This window comes from Aegilops tauschii, chromosome 3, assembly GCF_002575655.3.
Source record: "Aegilops tauschii subsp. strangulata cultivar AL8/78 chromosome 3, Aet v6.0, whole genome shotgun sequence".
Taxonomy (NCBI): Eukaryota; Viridiplantae; Streptophyta; class Magnoliopsida; order Poales; family Poaceae; genus Aegilops; species Aegilops tauschii.
The window spans coordinates 627,208,296-627,229,825 of record NC_053037.3 but is presented as its reverse complement, the minus strand read 5'-3'; the positions used below and the strand labels follow the sequence as shown (position 1 = coordinate 627,229,825).

Here is a 21,530-nt window from a genome sequence, read left to right as displayed (position 1 = left end):
ACCCGTTGACTAAAAACCTCTCTCACAAGCGAGATATGAACAAACCCCATGGGTGTTGGATTCATTACAATCACATAGTGATGTGAACTAGATTATTGACTCTAGTGTAAGTGGGAGACCGTTGGAAATATGCCCTAGAGGCAATAATAAAATGGTTGTATTGTATTTCCTTGTACATGATAATTGTCTATTGTTCATGCTATAATTGTATTAACTGGAAACCGTAATACATGTGTGAATACATAGATCACAACATGTCCCTAGTAAGCCTCTAGTTGACTAGCTCGTTGATCAATAGATGGTTATGGTTTCCTGACCATGGACATTGGATGTCATTGATAACGGGATCACATCATTAGGAGAATGATGTGATGGACAAGACCCAATCCTAAGCATAGCACAAGATCGTGTAGTTCGTTTTGCTAGAGCTTTTCTAATGTCAAGTATCTTTTCCTTAGACCATGAGATTGTGCAACTCCCGGATACCGTAGGAGTGCTTTGGGTGCACCAAACGTCACAACGTAACTGGGTGGCTATAAAGGTGCACTACAAGTATCTCCGAAAGTGTTTGTTGGGTTGGCACGAATCGAGACTGGGATTTGTCACTCCGTATGACGGAGAGGTATCTCTGGGCCCACTCAGTAATGCATCATCATAATGAGCTCAATGTGACTAATGAGTTAGCCACGGGATCATGCGTTACGGAACGAGTAAAGAGACTTGCCGGTAACGAGATTGAACGAGGTATTGGGATACCGACGATCGAATCTCGGGCAAGTAACATACCGATAGACAAAGGGAATTGTATACGGGATTGATTGAATCCCCGACATCGTGGTTCATCCGATGAGATCATCGTGGAACATGTGGGAGCCAATATGGGTATCCAGATCCCGCTATTGGTTATTGGCCGGAGAGGTGTCTCGGTCATGTCTGCATGGTTCCCGAACCCGTAGGGTCTACACACTTAAGGTTCGGTGACGCTAGAGTTGTTATGGGAAATAGTATGTGGTTACCGAAGGTTGTTCGGAGTCCCGGATGAGATCCCGGACATGACGAGGAGCTCCGGAATGGTCCGGAGGTGAAGATCGGTATATTGGACGAAGGGTATTGGAGTCCGGAATTGTTCCGGGGGTACCAGGCTATGACCAGCATGTCCGAGAGGGGTTTCGGAGGCCCCGGCAAGCGTTGGGGGGCCTTATGGGCCAAGGGGAAGGGGCAAACCAGCCCACTAAGGGGCTGTGCGCCCCTCCCAACCCCTCTCACGTAACGTGGAGAGGTGGGGGCGCCTCCCCTAGGGCAGCCACCCCTCCCGGCTTGGGGGGCAAGTTTCCCAGGGGTGGGGGCGCCCAAACCCATCTAGGGTTTCCCCTGTGGTCGCCGCCCCTCCCCTAGGGAACCCTAGGGCGCCTCCTCCACCCCCTTCCCCTATATATAGTGAGGGAGAGAGAGGGCAGCCGCACCCCTTGCCTGGCGCAGCCCTCTCCTCCTCCAACTCCTCCTCCTCCTCCGTAGTGCTTAGCGAAACTCTGCCGGAGAACCACGAGCTCCATCGCCACCACGCCGTCGTGCTGCTGGAGTTCTCCCTCAACTTCTCCTCTCCCCTTGCTGGATCAAGAAGGAGGAGACGTCCCCGGGCTGTACGTGTGTTGAACGCGGAGGCGCCGTCCGTTCGGCGCTAGAAGGATCTTCCGCGATTTGAATCACCGCGAGTACGACTCCATCAACCGCGTTCTTGTAACGCTTCTACTTAGCGATCTTCAAGGGTATGAAGATGCACTCCCTCTCTCTCGTTGCTAGCATCTCCTAGATTGATCTTGGTGACACGTAGGAAAATTTTGAATTATTGCTACGTTCCCCAACATCGATGGCCTCGCACGCAGTGAACGCTGCGGCTGCTGCGACAGGGGATCCCGTCGGCCAGATCCGGCACCCGAGCAGGCTAGATCAGTGTGAGTAATTAGAGAAGGAGGAAGGAGACGAGGGATAAGGTGATTAACTGCTAACACATTTCCAGCAAGCCACCCACGTGCGCTTCCTCGCATCGCTCGGGCCAGGCTCGCTATAAACTGTCGATTCGGCTGTTTCTAGTGAGTCGGCAGTTTCTGGTGAGCCAGGCCCAGAGATGCTTTAAGAACCGTGCCGTGCTGGCCCAATAGTGTATCGTGGGCAACCAAATAGCGCGACGTCGAAAAGTTCCTGCATATACCGGCCTTGGCTGAACCTTTGTAGGCAACCAAACACGCCCCTAGAGTGTTCCACCCAACCCCCACCCACCCAACCAAACCCACCCACCACACTTGACTCAACCATGGTTAAATCCTAACCAGACCCTTGGGTTGGGTTAAGAACTCCCCCTAGATTAAGCTAGGGTTGGGTAGGTTCCCTTGAATCAATCAAAAAAACAAATCCATGGCCCAACACACCCGAGGAGAAATGTCCCCGGGAATCTAGATCCTCCTCCGTCCCCTCCGCCGTCTCTCCTCTCCGTCCCCTCCGCCGGTATAACCTCGCTCCTCCCCCTCCGTCCCTCCCTCCCCGCGCCGCAAGCCCACCCCTGAGCCGCCGCCGAGCACCCACCCCCCCCCCCCCCCCCCCCCCCCTCCATGCCCCGGGGCTTCAGCGGCGGCGCCGCCCCTGAATTTCGGGCATTTGTCTCCGAGGTACGGGCACCTTCCGCTCCTCCGGCGGCTGGTCGCTTAGTAGTCCCGGACCAGCCTCCTCGAAGCCAGCACGCCCTGCCCGCCGCCTAGATCCGCCCCGGGCCGCCGCTCCGGCCGCCGCTGCTCTGCTCCGCCCCGAACGAAAAATCCCCGTTTTCCCCAAAACGAAGGCAATTCGCCGCTGCGCCGTAGATTAGTTCTAGCAGTTTGTTTCCGCAGTAGCTCCGGGCTCGGTTCAACTGATGCTCCGGCTCCCGATGTGTTCTGCTGTGCTGAACGAATTCTGCAGAAAAAGACCAGTTTCCGTCAGTTACACCGGATTCCCCAGCCCTGCGTCAAGCCAGCCCTGTCCGGAGCCCCGCGCCCTCTCGGCGGATTCGCCTGCGCGCTAGCTAGGGTTAGGGTTTGGGTTCAAATTATTCCGGCAAATTCTGCCGTTTCGCCGGTCGCGCGCAAAGTTTTGTCGGTACCCTGTCTGCATCTTTTAATTGGGCCTTCGTTTTGTCGCTACGATGTTCTGTATCTTTCAATTCAATTGGTCCTTCGTTCAGTGACGTGTTGTCCGTTGCGCGCTACGGGAGTGTTTCAGTTATGCGCATTTACAGTTTCGTCTGTTCTGAAGACGGTTACCGTAAATTTCTGAATCTGCACTTGGTCTTGCACCCTTAATGCGGTGTTGTGTTGTCACCCATTGTGCGCCATTTTTTATTTGTTATTATATGGCAATTTTGTATCTTCAATTGATCCTGAGCATTTATGTGCGCCGTTCATGCACTAGTTTTGTGTAGTTATAATTCCTGTCATGCCGGGGGGGGGGGGGGGGGGGGGCTGTATTTGTAAAAGTATTTTTTTATCCATTGGTTGTATACCATTTTTGGTAACATTTGTTCCCTTTTGGGCAGGACTTGGAAGCTTCTTGTATGGTCACTTGCTCGACGCTGATTGGTGGAAGATATTGCGGGGCTCAGAGGTCTGATATTTCTCCAAGTAAATGTACTATGTTTCGTACTAGGGCTAAGTTGAGCTCTGTGTAGTTGTAATTCCAGCCATGCTGGTTTTGTCGGCACCCTGCCTGTATCTTTTAATTGGTTCTCCGTTTTGTCGGTATGATGTTCTGTATCTTTCAATTCAATTGGTCCTTAATTCCGTGATGTGTTGTCCGTTGCATGCTACGGTAGTGTTTATGTTATGCGCATTTACAGTTATGTCTGTGCTAAGACGGTTACTGTAAATTTCTAAATCTGCACTTGGTCTTGCACCCTTAATGCGGTGCTGCGTCGTCATCCATTGTGCCCCAGAATGGTTGTTATTATACGACAATTTTGTATCTTCAATTGATCCTGAGCATTTATATCTGTCGTCCATGCACTAGTTTATAATTCCTGTCATTCACGAGAGGGCTGTATTTTTTTTTTTAAATCTTTATCTATTTGTCGTATATGATTTTTTGGTAACATCGGTTCCTTCTTTTGGGCAGGGCTTTAAAACTGGTCACGTGCTCGACGCTGATTGGTGGAAGAGAGGGCGTGGCCGTGAGGTCTGATATTTCTCCAAGTACACTGTGAACGCGTGCCTGCTGTTTGTACATTCTTGACCTGCGACGGAATGGAGTGCAACAAGGATGAGGCCCTTAGGGCGAAGCAAATTGCAGAGAGGAAGTTTGAATCCAAGGACCTGCAGGGTGCCAAGAAATTCGCACTCAAGGCCAAGTCTCTCTTTCCGGATCTTGAGGGCATTATGCAGCTGATCATCACCTTTGATGTTTACCTTACCTCAGAACTGAAGGTTGCTGGTGAGAATGACTATTACTCTATCCTCTCTGTCGACACGTCAGCAGATGATGAAACAGTGAAGAAGCAGTACAGGAAGTTGGCACTTCTACTCCATCCTGACAAGAACAAATCAGTGGGCGCTGAGGGTGCTTTCCAGTTGGTTAAAGAGGCATGGACTGTGTTATCTGATAAAACCAAGAGACTGTTGTATGATCAAAAAAGGAAAGTAGTTGTACTACAACAGAAGACAGCCCAATCAAATAGGACAAGTGCAACTCAAGGTGCAACCAATGGCTTCGAGAGTTTCGCAGCCAAATCACCTGCTTTCAAGCCAAGAGCAAACAAGCCAAAGACAGGGTCAACAACATCTGCAGCGCGCCAGCGCCCACCCCCACCCCCACAGCGCCCGCCTCCTCATCATCAGGCTCCTGCTCCTGCTCCACCTCCAGCAATGAAGGACACATTTTGGACCTCATGCAACAAATGCAAGATGAATTTTGAATATCTCAGAGTGTATATAAATCATACTCTTCTCTGCCCTAGCTGCCGCGACCCATTCCTTGCAAAAGAGGTACCGGTGCCACCAACTGAGGATGTTCATGCAGGAAGGGGCTCAAACATCACTGGTGCACCTCAAGATGCAAGCACTAGGAGAAATTTTCAGTGGGGTCCATTCTCAAGGGCAGCTGGTGCAGCCAGTGCTACTGCATCATCATCTGCTGCTGCTCAAGCTGCTAATGTGGTTCATCAGACATATGAGAAAGTTAAGAGAGAGAGGGAGGAGGCACAAGCAGTAGCAAGAAGGGAAGAAGCTTTTCAGAGGAAGCACAATCCTCTAAAAAGGCAAGCAGATGTGTCAATGAACCATGGAATGGGCGATACTGCATTTGGAAAGAAGATGAGAACTGATGCTGGAGTTGGTTCATCCATTCCCTCAGGTCCATGGGCCCAATTTGCTAGAATGCCAGTTGGAACTATACCATTTTCAACCAACAGTGCCTTTGAGTTTCAGATTGTTAATGGTGTGCCCACTTGGAAGCCCAGGCCTGTTACTCGGCTCAGCGTAACTAAGATTTTCTCTAAGTCAGATCTTAAGAGAATTTTGGTTGACAAGGTGAAGAGCGATTTGAAGGAGAAGCTAAGTGAGATACGAAGTAGGTCAATCCAAGTTACTGTTGATGGTCCAGCGAGCAAGAAATATGTTGAGGTTAGCAAAGCAACAGTTGATTCTACTGCAAAGAAAGATGTTTGTGTGGATCCAGAGGAGAATGGTTCTGCTAATAGCAATGGTTCTGATGATAGCACAGCTGCTGGAAATGAAGATGAGGACCCTATGTCTTATACTGTTCCTGATCCTGATTTCCATGATTTTGATAAGGATCGTACCGAGGAATGTTTTCAGAGTGATCAAATTTGGGCTTCATACGACGATGATGATGGCATGCCTCGTTTCTACACATTTATTCAGAAAGTTATCTCCTTGAACCCGTTTAAGGTCAAAATAAGTTACCTCGAGTCGAAGACGAATAGTGAATTTGGACCATTGAGTTGGGTTTCTTCTGGCTTTGCAAAGACGTGTGGTGATTTCAGGATTGCCAAACATGAAATCTGTGATGTGGTCAACATGTTCTCTCACCAGATTAAATGGGAGAAAGGCCCACGTGGGATGGTCAACGTTTACCCACGGGAAGGCGATATCTGGGCTTTGTACCGAAACTGGTCCCCTGAATGGGATGGAGATACTCCAGATAATGTGCTGCATGTCTATGATCTGGTTGAGGTACTGGATGATTATGACGAAGATCATGGAATCTCTGTAATTCCCTTGGTTAAGGTCACTGGATTTCGGACAGTTTTTCAGCGTCACCAGAACCGGAACGTCATCAAGAGGATTCCGAAAGAGGAGATGTTTCGGTTTTCACATCAGGTCCCCTTCTATAGGTTGTCTGGGGAAGAAGCTCCAAACGTCCCCAAAGATAGCTATGAGGTAGACCCAGCTGCAATTCCGAAGGAACTTCTTCAGGGGATCACAGAAACAGCGGAGGAGGCAGAAGGAACTTCTAAATCCAGTTGAAATGGTTGATGCTGCGACTCCGTTATATCTTTGTTGATCTGCCCGCCGTTTTGCATCAGAGATTTGTTGGCACTAGCTAGTTTCTATAGCGTTTCCTAGCTTCTATACTTTTGACAGTTACCTTTGCATACAAGGGCAGGTCTGGGATTAGCCATTCCTGTCTTGTATGCCATGTGTCTTGCCGTCTCATCAATGAAGCTCATAATGTGAGTAAGCGGCGGTCATTTTGTATGTCAGAAAAAAAAGTCTCTTATATGTGCTGTTTTACCTTGTCCAAAACCTGGAAATATGTGCTGTTTTACCTTGTCCAAAACTTGGAATTGCTGATATTGGTACTGTTTTTCTCTTTTGCTTGTCTGCCATGTTGGCCTTTCTAGTTAGAGGAACTCTTCTGTTCCTGCCCCATTATCCAAATATACATATGTTATGTCACATGTTAATAATAATCTACCATGAGCAATGCAAACCATTCAACAGTGTTTGTTTCCCACCGTTTGTCTTATTCCTATTGAAGCATACAAATCATCATGCAAGATACTAGAAGGGGTTTCATAGGATGCCCTGTGGACCGTAGAGTGACGTTTCGACTCCAGATGGTCTAATCTTTGCCCTAGAGATCCGACCTTTACTAAGCAACGTAGAAATATAGTTTATTTACATCTCTCTAGTAGTATGAGAATTAATTAATAGTTTGTGATTTTATCTGTTTTACTGCTCATCATAAGACAGCTGTTAGAGCTTACCATTGTGGGTGGTTCGTGTGGGTGCTCTTACCCACCACACTCTTTCAGGCTGTCACAGGCAAACTATAGAGTTCATCATTAATAGTGCTAGTATTAGTATTTGTGGCTGAAGATACTGACATTTGTGGCTGAAGTGTATCTTTTGTTCTTGTCTGCGTGCGAAGCTTGCCTTTTTCTTTGCAGAGTTCATTTCCATTTGTCCTGGTGCTAACCGAACCCCGAGCGGCAGCATTGTCTGGGCATGTGAAGAAAGCTCTTTGCAGCGCATCATCCGTTTTGTCTTCAGGTATGCATACTGCTGTCCTCCACACACCGTTTATGTATCAACAGCCTTTTTTTTCCACGCGCGAAGTGTGCCGAATGGATCCTATATGTATGTGCAATCCATCCAGCTCAAAAGTGCACCAGTTTTTGCCATCTTATATGCTCAAAGGAATCAACAACCCTAGTCTCCTATCCTGTGCACATGAGGCCAAAGACATGCCATGCCAAAGACATATCTAAAAAGACAAATACTCCCTCCGTCCCAAAAATTTTTGTCTTAAATTTATCTAGATACGGATGTATCTAACACTAAAATGTGAATAGATACCTCTGTATGTAAACAAATTGAAGACAAGAATTTTGGGGTGGAGGGAGTATTTAGGAACGGAGAAGACAAGAATTTTGGGGTGGAGGGAGTGTTTAGGAACGGAGGGAGTACATGGCTGTCATTTCTGATGGAGCTGGACACAGCATACTATGTATAGATTGCAGGGCTTATTATGCGCGGAGGCTTATCTGTAGCCTTTTTTCAGTAACTCGTAGTATTGTTTCTGCTCGGCGTGCGCCGTCTCTGCTTGCTATGTTTGTTTTCAGTTTGCTGTAGCACTTGATGTTTTGTTGGATTTAGTTGGGTGTGTGTTTGGTGCTCTAATTCCTTGATAGACCTATGTTGTTAACAGCTGAGGCAGGTCTGACTACAAAATGTGCCTGTCTGTTTTGGTGGCAGCCCCTGCCTGTCTTGGTGGACCAGCGGCTGTGAAGGACACCGTGCTCGTCGGCGCCATCTCCCGACGATATGGTCGAGGCAGCGGTATCCTGACGGCAGGTTTTATTTTTCTTCCCTCAAAAACCACGGGAGGAATCCTCGTCATTGTGCATCGGATCGCGCGTGTATGTTTTTAAACAGGACCGTTGGATCTTGTTTCGACGCCGAATCGATGTTGGATCTATTCCGTCGTGTAATGTAAAGCATATGAGAATTTGTATGTGCAATCCTCATGGTGCTGGAATCTATCTATAGCAGCAATCTATCTATCAATCTATAACATCTGCCTGTCACATCGCAACCGTCGGTCAAACATGACGCGCGCCATCTCAGCCGCAGGTGGCCCCCGCCCTAGACTAGTACGTACTTTATTTGTATGCAAACCCAGCCAACTCACAGTAATCATAACCTGAGGTTCCTTTCAAAGACTTTTGAAATGAATACTCTACCAAATAAGAAAGAGCTGTGATTGTGATGGTAAACAAGACTTGAAAACCGGGGCCATCTTTGCAAAGGGATGCCACACATATCTTGCATTCGCATCCGCATCCGCGCCTCTGCACGCATCACTAGTGTATGTAATTCTTTTTTTGCGGAAAAAAGTTTAAAAATCTAACCATTGAGGTCGAGGATGTCTAACCGTGCGACGGAACAATCTATTCGGGTCATTAATGCGGATCACATTCGGTGTGAGTAACCGTTGGAGGTGAGGTATTGTTTTTTTTTTTCATATGAGGTCGAGGCATTGAATTATACATACGACTTTTATAAAGGACTCGGAGCATATACGGTCACCATATCTGCCTGGATCGTCCCTACATCTGGGCTGGATATGAGGGGCGCCGGGCAGCCCGGGCGTTTGAGGCCAGTTTGAGTCGCTCGGGTGGGTCTTTTTTTGAGACAGGTTTGAGGCGTCTAAATGTAGATGCTCTCATCCGTATGAAAGAGAGGGTGCTCACCCCTCCATTCATTCAGACTTGGCGGGACGTGTTGGTAAAACATCAGAACCCCAAGGGCCCCCGCGCGAAAACGCCAGAGGGCCAGCAAAGCCAGCCAGCCAGCCTGGTCTCCCCTGGACTGGAACTGGAACTGGAACTGGAGTAGAGCGGAGCGGAACTGAACCCCACTATTCACGCCGCCCCGATCCGGCCGTCCCGCCGCCGCCCGCCGCCGAATCGCGGCCACCCCGCCGCATTCCCCTGAGCCCCCTCCCCCACCGCCGCCGGCGAGAGGCCACGGCCGCCCAAGCCCCCGTCGCCCTCGCCATTCATTCCGCCAGCATCTCCCCCCCGCCCCGCCCGTTTGACCGACCGCCCAACCAACCCGCCCACCACCACCCACTCCATTCAAATCCCCCGCCGCCACCGCCGCCAGCGACCCAGTCGCCCACCCGCCCGCCCAGTAGCCGTTGCCCAGCCACCCGGCACAGACTCGCCCAGCAGAGGGAGCAGCCCAGCCCGGCGCAGCGGTCGCCCCGAACCCTAGCCGGCCATGGTGTCGCGGGGGCTGTTCGGCTGGTCCCCGCCGCACGTGCAGCCGCTCACGCCGGTCTCCGAGACCTCCGAGCCGCCCGAGTCGCCCTCGCCCTACGCGGCCGACGCATTCGGCGTCGGCGGCCCCGGGGACCCGCCCCGCCACCCCGACGGCGCGGGCCCCGAGGACGACGGCGGCGACGACGACGGGGCCGACGGCGAGGACCCCGAGCCCCCGCCCGCGGCCGTGCCCTTCAAGCGCCTCTTCGCCTGCGCCGACCGCCTCGACTGGGCGCTCATGGCCGCGGGCGGCGCCGCGGCCGCCGCCCACGGGGTCGCGCTCGTCGTCTACCTCCACCTCTTCGGCCGCGCCATCAACTCCCTCCACGGCCGCCACACCGACCAGCTCTTCCGCGACATCAAGCAGGTGCGCGCCCCCGTCTTCACCCCCCGCAGCAGCAGCAGATCTCACTCACGCCCATGCCGCTCCATGTTTCCTTGGATAAGTTTTTCCTGCAGTAGCTTGGTACTGGATTCGGTTAGAACATTTGTGTTAGTTCCGTTCTAGTTCCGCTGAATTTGCTCAAACGGAAGAGGAGATGATCCTAGGGAGAAATTTGCTTCTGTCAAGTGCTGTTCGAGTCCTGGTGTACTGATGCGTTTTTTAGCTGCCTGGTGTACTGTACATGTAAATTGTAATCGGTGATGTTCTGATGTTTGGCAAGTCACAATTCTTTGCTCATTCGCGCCACTTAGCTTTACGAGATTATTGGCATCATAGTTTGCCGGGGTTGGATGCGCTGCATTGGTTGCTTTATAGGAAGGCGATTATAATTTATAGCATTTTGTCCGGATGGAATACCGACAAAGGAATTTCGTTAGGACGATCCGTTTAAGTAGGGTTAAACCGTTTTGTGGATGGGGTACCGACAAGAGAATCTAGTTCAGGATGACCATTTAAGTAGGCTTAGCCATTTGAGGCCTGTGTACTACTTGTCGCTTTCCGCATATAATTCAATGATGTCCTGCCAGATCCGGATGGCACTTTTCCAACCAGATCGTGACGTCCGACATGCTCGCTGTGCGTGACCAGCCACATATCTTTCATTAGTTCTGATAATACGCTTTTATGGTTTTCCAAAAGTGATAGATGCATCTGTTTAAGTAATGCTATTTATTTATGGTTTTCCTGCAGTACCTAGGTGTAGTTAGCAATCTGGGTTCGCTTAGAACATTTGTGCTAGTTTTGTTCTAGTTCTGCCCAATTTGCTCAAACAGAAGAGGCGATGATCCTAGGGAGAAATTTGCTTCAATCAAGTGCGTAGGACTGAATGTGAAGATGTGCTGTCTGAGTCCTGGTGTACTGTTTTTTTAGCTGCCTGGTGTACTGTTCATATAAATTATAATCGATGCTCTGATGGCTGCTCTTTATTCATGCCTGCTACTTGGCTTCATTAGATTATTGCCATCACAACTTATTCGTAGTGAGCAATCTGGATTAACGTGTTTGTATTAGGTATTAGCCTATTAGGACATCTGTGCTACTAGTTTCATTTTAGTTCTACTGATTTGCTCAAAGAGGAGAAATCTGCTTAAATCAAGTGTCTAGGACTGAATGTGACTGTTCGAGTCCTGGTGTTCCCTTTTCCTGTTTTTTTTGTGGATTTTTTTTGACCGCTGCTGTTTGAGCGACGCGTGTGCACGGTGGTTTCCTATAAACTGTAATCAATGATGTTCTGATGTTTGGCAAGTCACAGTTCTTTACTCGCGTGTGCTACTTAGCTTTACGAGATTATTGCCATTATAATTTGCTGGGGCTGGATGCGCTGCATGGGTTGCTTTTATAGGAAGGGGATTATAGCATTTGTCTGGATGGACCACCGACAAAGGAATTTAGTTAGGATGACCGTTTAAGTAGAGTTGAAGCATTGTGTGGATGGGATAACGACAGGAGAATTTAGTTCAGGATGACCATTTAAATAGGGTTAGCCATTTGAGGCCTGTGTGCTTGCCCTGCTCGGTAGCGGCCAACCGCATGGGTTCTTCTTTGGGCTAGACGACATGAAAGGGGTAAGACGTACACTAGGTGCCCAAAAGTAGTACTTGTCGCTTTCCGGATACAATTCAGTGACGTCCAACCAGATCTGGATGGCTCTTTTCCAACCAGATTGTGACGTCCGACATGCTCGCTGTGCTTGACTAGCCACATATCTTTCATTAGTTCTGATAATACATTTTTATGGTTTTCCAAAAGTGATAGATGCATCTGTTTAAGTAATGCTAGTATATATTTATGGTTTTCCTGCAGTACCTGGGTGTAGTTGGCAATCTGGGTTCGCTTAGAACATTTGCGCTAGTTTTGTTCTATTCTGCCCAATTTGCTCAAACAGAAGAGGCGGTGATCCTAGGGAGAAATTTGCTTCTATCTAGGACTGAATGTGAAGATGTGCTGTCTTAGTCCTGGTGTACAGTTCATATAAATTATAATCAATGTTCTGATGTTAGGAGAAGTCTGCTTAAATCAAGTGCCTAGGACTGAATGTGGCTGTTCAAGTCCTGGTGCACTGTTCATACAAATTGTCAATCGATGACGTTCTGATGTTTGCCAAGTCATACTTCTTTACTCATGCCTGCTACTTACATTGTTTTACGAGATTGTTGCCATCACAATTTGCTGGGGTTGGATGCACTGCATGGCTTGCTTTATAGGAAGGGGATTATAGTTTATATAATTCTGTCGTGATGGAACACCGACAAGGGAATTTAGTTAGGATGACCGTTTAAGTAGGGTCAAACCATTTTGTGGATGGGATACCGACAAGAGAATTTAGTTCGGGATGACTATTTAAAGGGTTAGCCATTTGAGGCCCGTGTGCTCGCACTGTTCTCGGTAGCGGCCAAGCGCATGGGTTCTTCTTTGGGCTAGACGACACGTAAGGGGTAAGGCGTACACGAGGTCCCAAAAAAGTAGTACTTGTTGCTTTATGCATACAATTCAATGACGTCCAGCCAGATCTGGATGGCTCTTCCAACCAGATCGTGATGTCCGACATGCTCGCTGTGCATGGCTGGCCACATATCTTTCATTTGTTCTGATAATACATTTTTATAGTTTTCGACTCCTGAAGATGATGCTATGGAGAAATCTGCTTAAATCACGTGCTTAGGACTGAATGTGAAAATGTGCTGTTCGAGTCCTGTACTGTTCTTTTTAGGTGCTTCTGTTAATATAAGTTATAATTGATATGTACTGTTAATATAGATTATAATTGATGTTGTGATGTTTGGTAAGCAGTAGTTATTTATTCATGCCTGCTACTTGGCTTTACAAGATTGTTGTCATCATATTAATTCCATTTGCTGGGGTTGAATGTGCTGCATGTGTTTGCCTTGAAGGAAGGGAATTATAGCATTTTATCTGGATGGAATACCGACAAAGGAATTTAGTTAGGATGGCCGTTATAAGTAGGTTTAACCATTTGAGGCCTGCACGCTCACCCCACTTGGTAGCGGCCAAGTGCATGTGTTCTCCTTTGGGCTAGACGACACTAAAGTAGTACTTGTTGCTTTCCGCGTACAATTCAATGGATACACCAAAGTTCGTGTCAACCAAAATCTGGATGGCTCTTCTCCAATCAGATCATGACGTCCGACATGCTTGCTGTGCGAGGCTGGCTGCTAACCTTTCATTTCTTTTGATAATTTATTTTTATGGTTTTCCAAAAATGATAGGCGCATCTGTTTATGTAATGGTATTTATTTTGATCCAATATGATCTGACTATGCTCTGCAGTTGATCTTACTGCATTATTGTGCTGAGCTCATACCATCTCAATTTGGAACCCCAACTTGCTATTATGATTTTCTACCTATGTTTTACCTGATTAATTTTCTATTTCACTTGTTTGTATGTGAATTTGAGTGCAAACCACACTTTCTACAAATCCATATGGAAGAAGAAAATCACTCTTGTGAATCTTCACAAATTCATGCTTGAAATTTTGTTTTCATGAACCTTTGCATGTCTATGGGAAACTTGTAACTCTGTCACGCTTTTCTGCACAGATGTAGCGCTCACTTATCAATTTTGTAATTTGCCACACTACGCTTAAATACTGCATATTAGCAGTCTTTTGTACCTGAAAATGTTTCTGTATCATTCACTTGTCTTGCTGTCTGCCTATAATAGTTTTTTTTCTACCAGATTATTTCTCTTTGTGTTTTACAAGTCACCCTTTTTGTTGTTGGCTCTGCAGCATGCTTTATACTTCCTCTATATAGCAATTGGTGTGTTCTTTGCTGGATGGATAGGTAAGATGAGGCTGCATCAACTTATCAAAAATCACTAGACGGTCCTTGTATGTTTAGCAAATTTCATCAGGTCTGCTATATTTACAGAGGTTTCATGCTGGATTTTAACTGGGGAAAGGCAGACAGCGGTGATAAGGTCAAAGTATGTCCAAGTCTTGTTAAACCAAGACATGAGTTTCTTTGATACCTATGGAAACAATGGTGATATTGTTAGTCAAGTGCTGAGTGATGTCTTGCTCATTCAGTCTGCCCTGAGCGAGAAAGTGAGTTTTTATTGCTGAACCTTCTTAGTCATTGATAATGAATTGCGTTACATATCTGCTCTATAGTCTATTGAACCATTCTATAGTTTATCTTGCTGCTATATGATCCATTCAATGTTTATGATAAACCTTCTTAACTGTGGATAATGAATTGCATGCTTAATTATCTTCCGGCCATATGGTCTATCAAATCATTATGTATTATCTTATATGATCTATGGATCATTTGGAATTTTATCTTGCTATTGTATGGTCCATTGAATTGTTTTGAATTGTGTTATTTTTAGGTTGGAAACTACATCCACAATATGGCTACATTTTTTGGTGGACTTGTCATTGGTTTGGTGAACTGTTGGCAAATAGCTCTTTTGACATTGGCCACTGGACCCTTCATTGTTGCTGCAGGAGGAATATCAAACATATTTCTCCATAGGCTGGCAGAAAATATTCAGGATGCGTATGGCGAGGCAGCAAGCATTGCTGAACAGGTATATTAACTTGCCCGTGAACTGATAAGAAAATAAAACATGTCAACTGTTTCTATTGATTATGTTGGCTGGGTCACTTTAGTTGCAAAATTAAGCATGCTTGTTTTTTAGAGTTGCATCCATCAGCCAACTGCAAATGAAGTCGTATATCCAACTGAGCAGTGCTTGTTTTGCAGGCAATCTTATACATTAGGACTTTGTACTCCTTCACGAATGAGACCCTGGCAAAGTATTCTTATGCTACTTCGCTTCAAGCGACTCTGCGCTATGGGATTCTGATAAGTCTAGTGCAAGGTCTTGGTCTCGGATTTACATATGGGCTCGCCATATGTTCTTGTGCCTTACAACTTTGGGTCGGGAGATTCCTTATTTTGCATGGAAGAGCCAATGGTGGTGAAATTGTAGTTGCCCTGTTTGCTATTATTCTGAGTGGACTGTAAGCATGTTGATTGTAACAATTTCCTTACTTCTACACTTTTGCACTGATAATCATCTTACCCAGTGCCCTTAATTGTTTGTAGTGGACTTAATCAAGCAGCAACGAACTTCTATTCCTTCGAGCAAGGGCGTATAGCTGCATACAGACTCTATGAAATGATAAGCCGTTCAACTTCTACTGTAAACCAGGATGGTCGTACCTTAAATTCAGTACAAGGCAACATCGAGTTTCGTAATGTCTACTTCAGTTATCTCTCCCGCCCAGAAATCCCCATCTTAAGTGGCTTCTACCTTACTGTACCTGCTAGAAAGACTGTTGCTCTTGTTGGCAGAAATGGTTCAGGAAAAAGCAGCATAATACCTCTCATGGAGCGATTCTATGACCCAACCTTAGGTATTATAGTTTTCTTTGGGTTCCTTAGGTATTATTAGTTGCAAGCTATTTTTTCTATTATCTTGTCACCTCAACTATGCTTATGGCTTACTCGTGATTATGTGTTACAGGTGAAGTACTTTTGGATGGGGAGAATATAAAGAACTTAAAGCTAGAGTGGTTAAGAAGCCAAATAGGACTTGTGACCCAAGAACCAGCATTGTTGAGCTTGAGCATTCGGGAAAATATCGCCTATGGAAGATCTGCTACAACTGACCAGATTGAGGAGGCAGCCAAAACAGCTCATGCACATACTTTCATCAGTTCGCTAGAAAAAGGATATGAAACCCAGGTACCTTGCTGCTTTTATCTTAGAAGTTGCTGGAACGGCAATTTCTTTATTTATTTTTACAGTTCTTACATGTTGTTTAATTTGAACTAATATGAAATAGGTTGGCCGTGCTGGGCTTTCGCTGACTGAGGAACAAAAGATAAAGCTCTCCATTGCTCGTGCTGTGCTCTCAAATCCATCAATTCTTTTGCTGGATGAGGTTACTGGTGCTCTTGATTTTGAGGCTGAGAAAGCTGTTCAGGAAGCACTAGATGTTTTGATGCTCGGGAGGTCTACTATCATTATAGCCAGACGTCTCAGCCTTATCAGGAATGCTGATTATATAGCGGTGATGGAGGAAGGCCAACTTGTTGAGATGGGGACACACGAAGAATTGTTAAATCTTGATGGTCTTTATGCTGAACTTCTTAAGTGTGAAGAAGCAGCAAAACTTCCGAAGAGGTCAGTGCATCATCTCATATGCAACTAGTGATCCGTTACTTCCTTGGAAGTATAATTTTATGTTTGTGCAAACTTTCCTGATTCTTCTTTGGTGAACAGCTGTTGTTTTATTTTGATTTGAGTTCCTATGTTGATGTAGAAATATGATAAAAAATAAATCTGCTTATGTACGCGACTGCCACTATTACATTTCAACATGGCTACTTTGTCGCATCTTTACTTTTTTACTACCTCCGTCCTGGTTTATTAGTCCCTTCAGTATTTTGTGCCTACTTTATTGTGTTATATTGTCTGATTTTTTTATGTCCAACGGAATGGTGATATTTCCTCATTCTAGTTGCTTTAATTGTTTGTAACATCTATCTCTTAGTTTCTGTTTACCGAACAAAGAATAGTGGTATTCTGTTTTGATATTATATGGTAACCTTGGACGGATGATGTTAAGGTGCAATTTGTTCTGATTCCTCTGGGCTCACTCATCTGTGCATTTGATATTGTACAAATTTTATTTTCATACACGTGACCTGCATGATGAAAGTGAAATATCTAAGTTATGTACATGTATATTTTGATTGAGCTGTTTGTGTCAAGCAATATGTGTAACTGCCTCTTAGCTTGCAGAAGAGCTGTTACTTCTGAATGCTTATTTCACACACAACATATGTTGGGGTTTCTTAAGTATTGCAGTGAAACAGTTTCAGTTCCTTGACATACCTTACCTTCTGTAAGCTCTGAATTATTTATTGTGCTATTAGCTTCAAATTGATGTCGCTCAGTTCCTTGTATATGCCTACTATAAGGTCTTAACAATTTACTTTGCTCCGCTGGAATAAAATGTTTGTTTGTCATGCCTGCAGCAACTGGCATAATACAATACTGATTTCATAGACCTGTTAGGTTTTGTTTGTCCTTTGAAGTGTTTATTGGTTTTGTCTGCTGATCGGAGCACTTGTTTTCTCCTAAACTGTTTCAGGACACCTATGAGAAACTACAAAGAGCCCAGCTCCTTCCAAATTGAACGGGATTCGTCAGCAAGTCACAGCTTCCAGGAGTCATCTTCTCCTATCATGTCAAAATCACCTTCACTTCAGAAAACACATGGTTTTCTTGCATTTCGAAATTCTGATGCTAACCCTAACTCACGTGAGTCGCCAAACATTCAGAGTCCTCCTTCAGAGCAAATGGCAGAAATCAGACTACCAATGGTTCCTTCTGAGAGAGCTCCATCCATCAAAAGGCAGGATAGTTTTGAAATGAAATTGCCTGATCTTCCCAAAATCGATGTCCCCCTACATCGACAGTCTTCAAATACTTCAGATCCAGAATCACCAATATCACCATTATTGACTTCTGATCCAAAAAATGAGCGTTCCCACTCGAAAACTTTCAGCCGAACTCTTGATATGTTCGATAATTTTCGTTCTGATCCATCAAAGAAGCATCAAACAAAGGCTCCATCATTTTGGAAGCTTGCTGAGCTTAGCCTTACCGAGTATTTTTATGCTCTGCTGGGGAGTGCTGGTGCTGCCTGCTTTGGTTCATTTAATCCTCTTCTTGCTTATACGATATCCTTAATACTGGTGGCATACTACAGAATAGGTGTCCGCGATGTACATGATGAAGTGAACAAGTATTGCTCATTCATTGTTGGCATGGGTATAATTACTGTGCTGGCTAACTTCTTGCAACACTTCTATTTTGGTATAATGGGAGAGAAAATGACTGAGCGTGTAAGAAGGATGATGTTTTCAGGTATGTCCTATATTATGAAAAGTTTCTTTCTTGCTTCCTTGATGGTGCGGGCCCTTCTTTTATAACATATTCTTGACCTATTATCATTTTGTTACATCAACCACATCTCATCAATATCTAACATCATAGCTTAGTATTAGTAATTTAGTACTCCCTCTGTAAAGAAATATAAGAGCGTTACTTTAGTGATCTAAATGCTCTTATATTTCTTTACGGTGGGAGTATAAAAAATGTCATTGTACTGCCAAAGAGTGATCTGTGATTGCTGCCCCTTTACTGCATTTCAGCAATTCTGCGCAATGAAGTCGGATGGTTTGATGATGAGGAGAACAGTGCGGACATTTTGTCAATGCGACTCGCAAATGATGCAACATTTGTTCGTGCTGCTTTCAGCAACAGGCTTTCTATATTCATCCAAGATACATCAGCTATTTTTGTGGCACTTCTTCTTGGGATGCTGCTAGAATGGCGTGTTGCTCTTGTTGCACTCGCAACTTTGCCTATCCTTGTGATATCTGCAGTTGCACAGGTTAGCTCTCATCAGGTTTCATCATTCCGATTCCTGAAGATTGTAAGGCTATTTGTTTCGAACCTTCCGTTTTGCATGTATGGATATATCTCTATACCAAATGTCTATGTTATGTTGTACTGTTACAATGGTTCATTTAGGTATTTCTTGGTAAGGTTCAAGCTGTGTCCAAATATGAGTTACATTGGAAGCTTGAATCATATTGTTATGATATTTGATATATCTGTTGCGTTATCATTACCTGTCAATTGCCCTGATGACCTCCCTTTCTCTAGCAATATTCAAGTAAAGTAACCTCTTAATAATATCTCCCATCATACCTGAGCTGCTAAAACAACATGCATAACATAACCAAATTTCTAGAACAAGACGCTGAGCTTCACATATCTGTTGAACGATGAGTGCACTTGGTGTCATAGGTTTTCTGTTGTTGTGCTACATGTACAACTTCAGCTCTGTCGAGACACTTTACTAGCAGATGCTCATGTCATTGGTAGTTCTCACAACTTGGTTTTGTATTAAAAAAATTTACAGTACATGATATAATCAAAATTGAACATAGATTTGTAAAATCTTCCACATGGGCGGAGTTAAGGCTATACTAGTTCTCCTGTATTTCCATCCATATCATTTACAAAAGTTACTTGTAATACCGTTGAAGATCTACTTCTAGCGTGTCTACTCTCTAGGAGACTTAAGTTAGTATCACTGATAATTATTTTAACTGCTTTTACTATTCTGTTTCCGGCCCATTGTAAGTCCAAGCACACATTTTCACCCATAGTTGCATTACTCTTGAGTAAGTTCTTACTGAGCTCTTATTAAACTGTACAATGGAGCTGATACTTGGATTCTTCCTTCTTTTTTTTCCCAGAAAATGTGGCTTTCTGGCTTTTCTAGAGGAATTCAGGAGATGCACAGAAAAGCTTCTTTAGTTCTTGAAGATGCAGTAAGGAATATCTATACTGTGGTGGCATTCTGTGCTGGTAACAAAATAATGGAGCTTTACAGATTGCAGCTTGGAAGTATTCTCACAAAAAGCTTTGTCCATGGGATGGGCATTGGCTTTGCATTTGGCTTCTCTCAGTTCCTTCTTTTCGCCTGCAATGCGCTTCTGCTGTGGTATACAGCCGTAGCTGTGAAGGCTGGGCATCTCAGCCTGGTAACAGCACTCAAAGAGTACATTGTCTTTTCTTTTGCGACTTTTGCACTGGTGGAGCCATTTGGCCTTGCGCCATACATCCTCAAGCGTCGGAAATCCCTGACCTCAGTCTTTGAGATCATTGATCGTGTACCCAAGATTGATCCAGATGATGCTAGTGGCCTGAAACCCCCCAATGTGTATGGGAGCATTGAGTTCAGGAGTATTGATTTTTGCTACCCAACTCGCCCCGAGATGATGGTTTTGAGTAATTTTAGCCTTAAAGTCAATGGAGGACAGACTATCGCTGTGGTGGGTGTATCTGGGTCAGGGAAGAGCACGATAATTTCCTTGATCGAGAGGTTCTATGACCCCACTGCTGGCCAAGTTTTGCTGGATGGCCGTGATCTGAAGTTGTTCAATGTGAGATGGCTGCGGAGCCACATGGGGCTGGTTCCTCAGGACCCTGTCATATTCTCCACAACCATAAGAGAGAACATCATATACGCGAGGCACAACGCGACGGAGTCCGAGATGAAGGAGGCTGCCAGGATCGCCAATGCCCACCATTTCATCAGCAGCCTGCCTCATGGCTACGACACGCACGTGGGGATGCGTGGAGTGGATCTGACACCTGGGCAGAAGCAGCGGATCGCCATCGCTCGTGTGGTGCTGAAGAACGCGCCCATTGTGCTGCTCGACGAAGCCAGCTCCGCCATCGAGTCCGAGTCAAGCAGGGTGGTGCAGGAGGCGCTTGATACGTTGATCATGGGGAACAAGACGACGATCCTCATCGCACACAGGGCGGCCATGATGAAGCACGTGGACAACATCGTGGTGCTGAACGGTGGCAAGATCGTGGAGCAAGGGACGCACGACTCACTGGTGCAGATGAATGGATTGTACATCAAGTTGATGCAGCCTCACTTCACCAAGGGGTTCCGGCAGCGTAGGCTAATATAGATGATTGGTCCGGTAGATCTTGTACATTACCTTACCCCCAATGGAATTAAGCTAACCGGTTCCGCTTTGCTGACTGGTAACGGAGGGCCAAACATGGATGGAAGGCAGCTTCCTGTCACTGCAAAGACATGGTACAGCTATTCGTGTGCGGTCCGACAGAGTAGGATTGGCAGATGGTATTCAGTATTGACTGTATGTTACTGGGGCTTTGATTCTATCTATTGGTATTTGTCATTTTGAAAATTACGCCGGGGCGTGGAGTGGATGGAGGTGGAATACCATTGTAGCGTGAACTCGGTGCATCCGATCGGCTCTAGCGTCGCATGACTTAGCGAGCAAGCATGGAGTTTCTTCTCAAGATATTTGACATGTGCAGGCTGTGCTACCTATACATTCATGCCCTTTTTGTAACTGATGATTGTTAGATTGGGTTCCTACTTTGGTGCAGATCGTAACTAGAGATAATTTACTTCTTTAGCCCATTTAGGATGAGCTGTCTTGCTGGGTATGGAGGGTAGTTTGTCACTGAGGTGTAATTACAGAAGTAGTGGAGGGATGGATCATGGATACTGTCTTTTTTTGTTTTTTTATGGCATTGTTTAGTCTATGGTGGTAGCTTAGCACAGCCTAGGACCATTGATTTTGTTTCATCATGTTCATCATACATACTCAACCTCTTAATTTTGTTTCATCTTGTTCGTCATACATACTCAACCTTCTAATTT

At 45.6% G+C, this 21,530-nt stretch overlaps 2 protein-coding genes across 2 annotated transcripts; both read left to right on the top strand.

Annotated features, from left to right (window-relative positions):
• Window positions 1–2,366: 2,366 nt before the first annotated feature.
• Window positions 2,367–6,822, top strand: LOC109774380 (uncharacterized). The gene is made up of 3 exons (XM_020333094.3): window positions 2,367–2,502; window positions 3,566–3,633; window positions 4,141–6,822. Exon 3 carries the CDS (start codon window positions 4,269–4,271, stop codon window positions 6,507–6,509), a length of 2,241 nt encoding a protein of 746 aa, XP_020188683.1. The 5' UTR covers window positions 2,367–2,502; window positions 3,566–3,633; window positions 4,141–4,268; the 3' UTR covers window positions 6,510–6,822.
• Window positions 6,823–9,356: 2,534 nt separating this feature from the next.
• On the top strand, window positions 9,357–21,530 carry LOC109774378 (ABC transporter B family member 20). Its single transcript, XM_020333093.4, has 11 exons — window positions 9,357–10,181; window positions 14,011–14,065; window positions 14,153–14,328; window positions 14,616–14,816; window positions 14,993–15,252; window positions 15,338–15,648; window positions 15,759–15,979; window positions 16,080–16,420; window positions 17,394–18,172; window positions 18,460–18,701; window positions 19,576–21,530. Exons 1-11 carry the CDS (start codon window positions 9,774–9,776, stop codon window positions 20,803–20,805), a joined length of 4,224 nt encoding a protein of 1,407 aa, XP_020188682.1. The 5' UTR covers window positions 9,357–9,773; the 3' UTR covers window positions 20,806–21,530.

What these genes read in the sequence shown, in the direction of transcription:
- LOC109774380 (XM_020333094.3), top strand. Translation starts at nt 4,269, where the DNA reads ATGGAGTGCAACAAGGATGAGGCCCTTAGGGCGAAGCAAATTGCAGAG.
- LOC109774378 (XM_020333093.4), top strand. Translation starts at nt 9,774, where the DNA reads ATGGTGTCGCGGGGGCTGTTCGGCTGGTCCCCGCCGCACGTGCAGCCG. An exon ending in TCTTCCGCGACATCAAGCAG is followed by an intron (nt 10,182 to 14,010) that starts GTGCGCGCCCCC and finishes TTGGCTCTGCAG; the next exon opens with CATGCTTTATACTTCCTCTA. An exon ending in GCAGCAAAACTTCCGAAGAG is followed by an intron (nt 16,421 to 17,393) that starts GTCAGTGCATCA and finishes AAACTGTTTCAG; the next exon opens with GACACCTATGAGAAACTACA.